Source organism: Arachis hypogaea, chromosome 17, assembly GCF_003086295.3.
Source record: "Arachis hypogaea cultivar Tifrunner chromosome 17, arahy.Tifrunner.gnm2.J5K5, whole genome shotgun sequence".
Lineage (NCBI taxonomy): Eukaryota > Viridiplantae > Streptophyta > Magnoliopsida > Fabales > Fabaceae > Arachis > Arachis hypogaea.
In genome coordinates this window covers 21,440,323-21,451,954 of record NC_092052.1, presented here as the reverse complement: position 1 = coordinate 21,451,954, position 11,632 = coordinate 21,440,323, and the positions used below count along the sequence as shown (strand labels likewise).

At 33.1% G+C, this 11,632-nt stretch overlaps 1 protein-coding gene across 1 annotated transcript; it reads right to left on the bottom strand.

Moving 5' to 3' along the window:
* Positions 1-7,569: 7,569 nt before the first annotated feature.
* LOC140180526 (uncharacterized) lies at positions 7,570-9,585 on the bottom strand. Its single transcript, XM_072221747.1, has 4 exons — positions 9,189-9,585; positions 8,795-9,079; positions 7,862-8,398; positions 7,570-7,715 (listed from the first exon to the last, which is right to left on the bottom strand). Exons 1-4 carry the CDS (start codon positions 9,583-9,585, stop codon positions 7,570-7,572), a joined length of 1,365 nt encoding a protein of 454 aa, XP_072077848.1.
* Between the last annotated feature and the right edge of the window lie 2,047 nt (positions 9,586-11,632).

Sequence of the window (11,632 nt, the reverse complement as noted above, 5' to 3'; positions counted from 1 at the left end):
TGACTTGTTGTTTTTCATCTCCGCTGCTCAACGGAAACACCTCTAGAGCATCTGCTGCTATCTTTTCTTTCTTTTTTTTGCCAAACGCTCTCCCAACTGCAATGAAAAAAGGATTCTCATACTTCATGCTAGAAAATAACGAAATTTCTAACATAATAAAATCAAGTGAAAAGACAATAGATGTTAGACATAACAAAATAGATATTAAGAACTAACCTTGGAAAATTGAGTTGTAAATTTTGTATCTTGTGGGCATCCTGTGCTAAGCACTTGCTTCCCATAAAATAACCCTGCATTCACCTAGCTGTAAGTTGTAAACAAATTACAACAGAAGAGTCTCAGTTCTTAATTGATTTGGAATTAGAACGAATAAGATAAACTGCATTTTTCTAGTGCCATTCAAGATAAATGTATCAATATAAGGGTCATTTGATAAGATATTTCTTTGGTCCTCTTTAAGGACTATTGGAACAAAAAACCATATCTTAATCTTGATAAGATAATTTATGTAAAAAAGATTCATTGATTAATAAGTTTAGGAAATAGACCAATGATAATGTATGCTTTTTAGAAGCCTTAAAGAAACAAAGTTTACTTAAAATAGTGGGAATTTTAAGTGTTTATTACTATCCGCCATTCTCCATTCTCTCCAATAGAAACTAAATGTTACCTATTAGAACTGAATTTTCCCACTAATAATTATCCTCCCCTCTTTTAGTTTACCCCTATGGTCTTCGGATCCATGCATTTGGGAAAGCAGTAGGGAGGATAAAAACATAGATGATGAGAGACTACATATACTTATTCTAAGGACCTGTTATCACAGCATGGATTACCATTGCATTATACAAATTCAAGATTCAAGAAGAATGCAAGCTTCTACTTTTCTGATAGGTCCATCAGATCCATCTAGGTCAAGAGATGTTACGCATTCTAATGATACAATGCTTTGGACTCTGATGTTATGAATGAAAAAACTAAAGCTAGAAAAAAAGGACAACAATAATGCATGAGACACACCTCATTAATTGGAAACTCCACAGTATTAGATCCTGGTCTCAATATCGTTATTTCTGAATTCACCATCTCTACTTAGCCCTCTATACTTCACCGTAAGTTGTGCAGGTATAACGTATCTGAAAATAATATAGAAAATGAAAATCAGATACACAAACATAAAAAAATTATAGTAACTAAGGAAGATAGTTCTCTGCATTAGTCACTGAAATGTTTTTGTTCCAAAAAAACACAATTGAAATTCGGAATAAAAATATTTTATTAAACCAAGATGACTGTCATTTACAAAAAATAAAACAGAAGCAAGAACATTACTAATTATCTAATTCAACTTAACTAACAATACATGAATCTAGTAAAATAGGGGCCAAATTTTTTGCAAGCTTTCAGCATCAATTTATAACGAAAACCATCTTACACCAGATTAACAAATTTTTTAAACTGCAACTTGAGCTGCTGCAAGCCTTTCAATTGAAATCCTGTAAGAGTCTTCAAATTTCAGTAAAAGTTGAACATTTAAAACTTCAATTTATTTTTAAATTAAAAATCTGACCTAAAGGAAGAGTATGAGATAGAGTCAAGACTAATTTGAGCAAATAATGCAATAGAAGATGGCTGACACCATGCTTTCCTCATATTCCAACCTTAAATAAATGAATTCTTAAGGGATAATATCAAAATACAAATACCAATATAAACACCTTTTTGTATTTAAATAACCGACTAAAGCACCCAACTCTATCATGCATCTCATCTTAGTATATAAATATTTATTATCTAACACAATTGAGTTTCATTCATGCATCTCATCTTATAATTTGTTGAAGATATTTTTGTTTTGATGGATATATATACAGTTTTCTTGAGTATTATATTTAAACTGAAATAGAAAAGTAAAATATTGTCCATGCCACAGATAAATTTGGAGTTGAAAAGATTATAACATTATATTATTATGAATAAATAACTATAGTGCCTTCTGTACATTTTCAAAATCTATAAATGATAAGAAATTAGAGAACTAAGTGAGGCTTACTTTTAGTGTTGGTTGTGCATTCTATTATTGAAGAATCGCAAGGAATTAGGCTACCATTTGGTGATGTCATTAGCATTATCCCCAATTGTTCTTCCTGCAACAGGTAAACATTATCTTAGACAGGTAATTATAAAGTTCTCACACAACTCTAGTATGTATAAATCGAAAACAAGAAATATATTAGATCATAGCTTAAAGTAAGTATTTATCTTAGATATTTTCCTTTTAAGAGTATAGGGAGTACCACTTTGTAAGCCTCACTTTCCTTGTTCGCTTATGAGAAGCACAATGTGAATCTGAAAACAAATTTAAAGAAATCAAAATGCAAAAAATTTAAAAATAAAGAAATAGATCTGAAAAACAGAAAAAGTAAAAAAGCAGAACACATAAACCTATTATTTCTAGGTAAGGCCTTGTTTGGATAAACTTCTAAGAAAAGATCTTTTTTCGAATTATCTTTTTTTAAAAGATCTTATGGAAAAGTAAAAGTAATTTTATATTTGGATATCTCATTCCAAAAGATGTTTTTATCTATCAATTATGTTTGGGTATAACAATATAAAAGTACTTATTTATTTATTTATTACATGAAAAATATCTTTTTTTTAATGAAAAAGATATTTTAAAAAAAGATGTAAATTACAGCTTTTCAAAAAAGATATTTTTTTTATTTTTCTAATGCTTTTATTTTTACTACTAGAAATTTGTCAAACACACTAAAAAAAGATCTTTTTCCGTTGAAAAAAATCTTTTTTTATTCAGATAATGGCGCCCAAACAAACACTAAATCACATAGATAAAAGAGACAACAACTTTCAATAAGAATTCCGCTAGGAAAACAATGAGAAATCTTGACAATGTGTACAATGGGCTTTGAATTTGGCCCAAATACATATCAAAAATAAAAAACACTCCACAAATTATCTAAATAAAAAAACCCACTCAATTATTCCGAAAAAATAACCACCTCAAATCCTAATTTATCAAAATATTTCACTCCAATACCCTCTTCTTTCCCAACCGGTTGCCACCCCAACCTTCATCAATAATCATCCCACTTTACTATTGCTGTTTGGCTTGCCACATGCTACCACCGGCGTTGTACACCCATAATGAAAATAACCATCTACTCAATAATAAAAATAATCATCTGCATATCTAATAAATTGAACATCCAACATATTTTAATTGTATAACTTAACCTAATCCAATCAAAATAACCATCCACATAAGAATTAAAATAACCATCTGCATACCTACTAAAATAACCATCTGGCTATTGAGTTAATATTAAATGGTTGAAAGGATCAAAGATGCCGAGAGAGGAATATCGTCATTAATTCTAGCATAGTGCTCACATTCCTACCACAAGAGAGAGTTCTTCAATTGACTTCTGCTTTGGAACAAGCCATAAGCCTTCCCAGGATGACTAACCCTACCAAACAATTAAGCCTTTGTTACATTGTTGAGGGGGAGAGGGAATTACCGCATATTACTCCAAATTTCAAGGGGGCTCATGTGGTGCTACGCCCAATCAATACTTTCGTAGAGGTTGCAGATGGTGTGGTGTGCTTGCCAATTTTACCATCAAAACAAGTATCTATTTTTGGGAACATTGCCCATATCAACTTCTTAGTGGGATATGTTCTTGATGCAATTGCTGTCAACATCAATAACTCCACGAGAGGGTTGTGCAACACCGCAGCAATGCCGCAGGAGAAGAGTGACGCGAAAACAGAGGCAGTAGCATTGGGTTGAGCTTCGGAGGGCAAGGTGCCTGCTGAGCGGTGGAGGTGGAGGCGGTGTTGGCGGGAGGCAGCGGCAGTGTCAGTATGGCCGGCAGAAAGTGCAGCGGCATGAGGTGAGGACTGGAGAAGATGACGGCAAGTTTTGGACTTGTATTGAAGGTCATAGTGAGATTAGGAATAACCGCACGTAGTGTGAATGAGTTTAAATGCTAATCCTAAATTTTCAAAATTTAAATTTTGAAATTAAATAATTAATTAGAAATCTAATATTTAATATTTAATATTTCTTTTTTTTAATTCATTGTACACATTGTACACTAATATCATTGTCTCCCAATACTTTCTCATAATGATTAGCATGTTACCATTTCAACTTCACCCTTTAACATGGTGTATTTAGAGGAGAAGAGAATGGAATTTGCATATCGAGTTTCAAGCAAACAATGGAATCCAATTCTAGATTTATAAATGTCTAGGAGGATACAAAGAACTAGTACTTCATCCAACTTAATTATTAAACAAAAAAAAAAAAGGCCAAAACACATATTACAGGAGGATTGATGCAATCAATTTTTTGAACAAAATGCACCACAACCACGATAACTAACACTCACCAATTTAATCAAGGGCATTAATAAGGCAAGTATTAATCTTTTACCTATTATATATTAGAAAAAATGCATACCTACATATGACAAAAATAACGTGATCACCATTTGAAACTTATTATGTGTCTAGTTCATTCACAACTATATTCACTGTCACCAGACAAATTCAGTGAATTTTCTAGACATGATTTTAGCTCCTAGTTACCTGCTACCACTGTAAAAAAAATAAAAAAATAAAAAATAGATCACATAAATTTCCTAAAATGAAATGTAATTTTTCAGATCTATAAAAACACAGCCGACGATAGGATATCAAAGCTTTTCATTGGTGTCGACAACTTGCTGCCAGCTGCTCCTTATTTATTGATGGCAGCAACACCACTCACTGCTATCACTGTTCTTTCTCCTTACTACTGCATCAACGGCCACCATCACCACTGGCTTGTTATTCGGAATCTCTGCTACTCGATGAAGACCAATTCAAAACCTCTACCGCCATCTGCTGCACCAACCACCGCCACTCTACCTTCTCTGCCAGTTACTGCTTCCATCACCAGCGAGCTCCCTCTTCTTTCTTGCTGGTGATATCTCTAGGTATTTTGAACTGCCACTCTGTTTGTGCCTCAATTACAGAGAGCGCTTTTGAGAAAGAAATAACAGAAAGAGAGATAAACAAAGCTGAGGAAAGAAATGAATTTTAATATCCTGAATTTAAATCTGTTTCCTCAAACACTGATTTCAAAATGGTTCAGATATACACATTTAAATTTTGATCCAAAAGGAGAAAGATTGCGCTCAAAATCAATTCTTCTTTGTTTCAAAATTTGAACTCTACTTTACTTTTTTATTGTGCCACTTGTCATACAAACAGTGTGAACACTTGTCGAGTAAATAAACTTGACACTTGTCGATGAATGGATCAAGCACTAGTTGCTTATTATATATTAATAGATTAACTAGAAAGATACTCGTGCGGTGCGCGGACAATACAGATGCAAACTATAATGACATGAATGTCTGTTTATATTTTGTATTTTATTTGGTATAAAAAGTAAAAGAGATTCTGTATGTTGTAAAAAAATTTATTAAAATTTTGGAAAAAATGAAAAGAGTTTCTATAAAGGAAAAAGAAAAACTAATGAAGTTTATGCGATGTTTTTGTCCGTAACTAAGGATGTGATGAATTGAATATTAGATAAAATTAATTCGTATATATTTTTATCATTTTGATTGATTAAGATTTGATTTGTATTAAATATGAACACTTAGAATGAGTCTAACGAAAGAAATAGGTAGCAAGAAATGAAATGGAGTTTTAACAGTGTAAAAACTACGAAAAGGATAAAGATTTAATGTAATAGAGGTACAACAAAATAGTTAGAATGACATATCTAAAATAAGCCATGTAAGTCTTAATCTTCTGTAATGATAGGATATGTCATGTGGTAAGATTGGTAGTATTTAATATTCAATATGTTGGTGTTGTTGCTAGATCTGCAAGATTGAGAATAATATAAGAAAATTACAGGTTATTATATAAATTCCAAAAAGAAAAAAATGTTGGTCAAACGTATTATCATGGCCGATAATAAATCAAAGTTGGAGCAATAGGTTTGTATAAGGGACCATGGATGTATATAGAAATGAGAAGATAAAGAAAAAAATACCTCAAGTTGAATCCATTGTCATATATTTCTAAAGACTTCGGGATAAACAACATTCTCTGTGTTGTTAGTGTTTTCATCATGAGCAATTAAAATTTTCAAACCTTTTTTATTTGTGACTCTTGAGATGGCAACATAAAGTTGGCCATATGTAAACACTGGTTTTTTCAGTAGCAATCCGACGTGGTCCAACGATTGTCCTTGACTTTTGTTTATTGTCATTGCATAAGATAGCATAACAGGAAATTGTCTCCTTTGAAATCTAAATGGTATCCTTACATCTGATGGTGTTAGTATCATTCTAGGAATTCAATAACTTTGCCTCGATAACTTTATCCCCAAGTCTTGTAATTATCAATTTGGTACCGTTGCAAAGCCCTGATGAGTGATTAATGTTTCTGATAAGCATAACAGGACAACCGACCTTTAGCTTCAATTCATGATTTGGAAGCTCTGAGCACCTAAGTGTTGCTAAAGATTCTGGTGTGTGGATGCCTTCAATTTCATTGTTACCTCCTTCGGACAGAGACTTATTGGAACTAACATAGGTCCTGCATTGATTGTTGTTCTTTGCAGTCATGTAATCATTTACCTCATCTACAACATGAATTGTAGGAGCTAAAATAGCTCGACCTTTCAAGTGGCTTTCGTTAGCCATGTCAGCAATGTAATCAGAATAGATTGCTTCAATCATTGCCTGTATAGGATCATTAGTGATAAGCAATTCAGGAGGTATGTTAATCATGCTGCTTCCATCACATGTTCCTTCAGATGTTCCATTGCCAACCTAAAGAATCCATTCAGCAAATTGCTTTAAATCTTCTGCCGGAGTATCTGTAGCCATACATTGTAGTCGCATGTTTACAGTGAGCTTTAATATTTCACAATGTTGCCATAGATATGATGAGTTTAAAGATGCATTTACAATGTCTTGTCTTGTTCCTTTTGGGATCACTGGTAAGATTTGTCTAAAATCCCCACCGAAAATAATTGTTTTTCCCCCAAAAGGCAATTTTCGATTCTGATCATCTTTGAACCTCATCAAATCTCTCATTGTCATATCCAGTGCCTTGAAGCAAAATTTGCTCATTATAGGAGCTTCATCCCAAATTATGAGCTTAGCTGTTACAATCAATTTTGCTAACGGACTTCCTTATTTGATGTTGCAAGTTGAGAACTCATCTGGAGTTAATGGTATAGCAAACCTAGAATGTGCAGTCCGACCTCCAGGTAGCAATAGAAAGGCAATACCGCTAGATGCAACAGTTAAGACTATTTGTCCCTTTGATCTTAGTGCCGAAGCTAAAGTTTTCCAAAGGAAAGTCTTTCCTGTACCTCCGTGGCCATACAAAAAAGAATACACGTCCATGTTGATTTTTTGCAGCGTTGATGATCTTATCATAAACCTTTCTTTGCTCTGCAGTTAAATTGGAGAGGCACTTAGTATGTTGCTTTTATAATGTAACACGATCATAATTTAACTCATCAAAGATCATTTAGTTTCGGGTTCTGAAATGGTCAGTATCTCCTGATGGAAATGGTATGGTCAGGTAATCTCGTAAGCTTTTTCCATTACTGTTCAAGATTTGCTCGATCTCAATCAACGTTAAATTCTTTAATTCTTCATCACTCAAAGCTAGATCTGAAATGTTGAGAAGGTAAAAATATCATTTACTATTGTACACGAAAATTGATTATGGATAAAAGAAAGACAACAAAAATATATAGGCAACATTTTAAAGATTTTAAATTTAATTAAAAAGATATTTATTGCAATCGTTTGCTTACCATATAGGCCAAACATGGCTCTATGATCATGCAAAATTCTATCACTCAATAGCATGGCTATTTTTTCCCAAACAGCTTCGGGGCGCACCATTGAGTTAGACCAAAATAGAGTCGCAAACAACTTTCGCAAATAATAACCCGAGCCCCAATGACTTGCTTCCTCAATAGCATCAATGTATTCTTTGTCGTCATCAAGCAAGCCGCGTGCATAGCATGCATCTCGAAATGATGAGTAAATAACACCATTGTAAGTTTGAATGTTTGCATAGCTTATTGGTCCCTTTATAATATTTAACAACAACCTTAAATAATAGAGCTCACCAGATGATGGTGGAACAAAGATCATCCTTCCAATGACTTGATGACTTTTCCTGGGTTCCCAACCTCTAGGTGACGATTTCCAAACAAACTTGCTTGGAAACTCGTTGTAGGTTAGTTCTCTAGCTATAGCATATTCTTTGTTAGCTGTAAACCATGCTAGAAACATGGACTCTTTAACAGTCGCCTTTGCAACTGCATCAAGTAATGATTCGTCATCTGTAAAGACAACAGGTTGTTGATCTGGTAAATGAAAGATAAGCCTTTCCACGGATGGATTCCTGTTTTGAATGTCATAGGAAAATATCCTCTAAGCAGCTTCACATGGAGATATATATCGGCAATTGTAAAACATTTTCACTTCATCAACTTCTTTAGTTGATTTTTCACCGGTGGAGTTTGTGCAAAAAGAGGCTGTGACACGATCACTCCCTTTGTTTACATATTTGAATAAATACTTAATAGATCTTGACTGGTTACACCATTCGACATTAATGTGAGCACGGTACTTCAGTAACAACAATCTATTATATGGCACGACATACTTGTTGTCAAGATGAATTCCTGATACTTTGATTGTGCGTCCATTGTTTCAACGCTTATAAACTGGGTAACCATCTTTGTCTACCGTGGTAACTTCATTAAACTTCTTAGGGAAATGATGTATGCAACGTCCTTCATCCATGCAAGGCAAAGTTGGCCTGCTAATACCACATGGACCATGGAGCATAAAAGTCTTCACAACTTCGTAATATGCATTGTCCACATTAGGATCCAGAATTTCAGCACAAATAATTTTGTTTATATCTGCTGGAGTTAGATATTTATCTTGTTCATGCAAGAATAGTAGTATATGTGCGTGTGGGAGCCCTTGCTTTTGAAATTCTATTGTATAGATAACTGAGAAAAATGGCAGAAACTGAATAGTATTAACACCACTAAGCTAAGATATGATGAAGTATTTTCATGGTAGCAATAAAAATCTGAAATATGTATTTCAGTTGCATACCTGCTTTTTTCGCCCCGAATAATTTGTTGTATCTAAGATCCTTAATCATCTTGTCCAGTTTTACTTTGAATAGTCTGCAAACCATATCTGGCCTGTCCTCTGGTTTGACTTTATGCTTTGCACAGTACCATTGTATTTCATCCCATTGCGGATTGCAAGTAAAGGTGATGAATAAATCTGGATAACCAGCGCATCTGCATATTGCCATAGCGTCTTGATAATTTTGTATCATGTATCTTGGACCACCAGTAAATGTTGCTGGTAGTATAATTCTCTTTCCTTTTGAAGTAGCATTTGTCTCACCATTGAATACAGCATCTCGAAGCCCATGGTATATCTCAGCTCTAAAATCGCTTTGGTGGGTGTAAATGTATTTCAACCTAGCACTTTCAACCATTGAGAATGCATCAACTAAGAACTGTTGGAATAAGCGATAGGATTGTAAAAGGACACCATTGTGAGAACCCCGATCTTGGATTCAAAATGCGAAAAACTCCCGCATTGTGACATGTTTGTCTTCATCTGTTGGGTTTTTCTTAACTCGGTTCAACACAATATCTTCTCTCCATCCATCTTCACCATATGGGAATAAAAGAGGATACTGTAAGCCTAGATAAGATGGGTGGAGCTCTGTTATTCTTTGAAGTGCTCCCGACTTAGTTTTGACAATAATATCTCATTCTTTTGTGGATCCATCAAAATTTCCGACAATTAAGGCAGCAACCTCAGATACCGAAGGCAAATTGTATCTCCTTCCATCTTGGCCTCTTTTGCCTATGAGTCGTAGGCGAACTGAATCAGTAGCGTTCGCTGCGAGTGCATCGCAAGCAAGTCGAGAAGACTTTGCAAGGACATTATGATCGTCCAAGATAGTCTTGATAGTAGAGACTATATCCGCATGGAGTTTGTTCAATTTATCCTTTGAGCTACAAAGAATCAGCAAGAAAGGATGTTAACATGACCGTGTGTATAACATTTCAACCAAATCATACTTTCTTTATTCCAAAATTTAATTAAAATGTATTGAATTTACCTCACAGCATGGATTCTATTTTTTATCTCATTTTCGGTGTCATATATGTATAATTGTGCAAATTTTACTATTCCTCCATCCAGTGGAAGCAAGCTCCCCATTAAATGATAGTTTTGACCGTGCAAAATAAACGTTGGGGGTCCACGGCTTTCATTAATCGACCTGTGTATCTTGCCTCGAAATGATGTGAAAGCGAACATACTATTATAGCTTCTAATATTCGATAAAAAATGTTCGGCCTTTTAATTATTATCAAAGTAAAGCCTCCTCAATGGCTCAGGAGGATCTTGCATCATAGGAAGTTGAACTTGACCTTGTCGGCAGCATAGGCTGAACTTTGGTAATTTAGGATTGTAATGCTTTTCTATGCGCTCTTCATACTAGAATAGAGTTTTGTAATATTGGCATGTATAGTTGGGATCTCCAATATCCCAAAAATCTATGAAAAAGGAAAAGGAATTAGCAAAGGAAAGTAGCATGAGATGACAAAGTATAGCAGTTTACGCAAAATAAAAATAAAGTTTTTCAAAAAATTAAGATGCAGTCTTGTATAACTTTAATTACAAAAACTAATTTTTTTAATCTAGAAACCGATTCAAAATGTTAAAATAGTAAAATTAATTTAAGTGCTTATTAGAAATGAGTTGAATGATTAAATGGAATTGAGTCCGAAAACTTAAATCAATATTTTGCAATCTACTTTTAACATATGACACATAAATTTAAGATTAGTGTATACTTTAACTATATACAGGGACAAATTTAGAGGGGGCCAGTGGGGCCATGCTCCCCCTCCTGGCCGAAAGGATTTAAAACTTCTATATATTATATGACGATATATTCAACTTTAAAATTGAGCTTTTTTTTGTCCCATGACTTGGGTTCAAATCCCAATTGTTACATTTTGAAGATTAATATACATTTTGAATATTAATAGTGTATTACATTTTTTAGAATAATCTTTTTTATCTATAAATCTTTTTTAATTGTTCCTTAAATTCTTCATTTTTTTCATTAGCCATTTGTTTTAATGAATTTTTTTTATTGTTTCTTTTATGTTTTTAATTTTTTCCTAACCTTTCAAATCTATTATCATATAAAAAATACTTTAATTTTTATGACAAATTCTAATTGAATGGTAAAAAAGTGAATACATATAAATTAAATTATTTCAACATTTATTTATTTTCTTACGATATTAAATTAATAACATATTAAATAAATTATATATTAGTATGAATATTTTACATATTTTGTTTGCTAAATTATTTTATACTCATATATACAAAAATATAAGATTAACTAATCTATATTCTTCATAATAATAAAGGATAAAAATTAGAATTTTAGTTATTATAAATGATATCAAATATGACATTATTATTTTGGAGTAGAACTTCCTATTTTAATA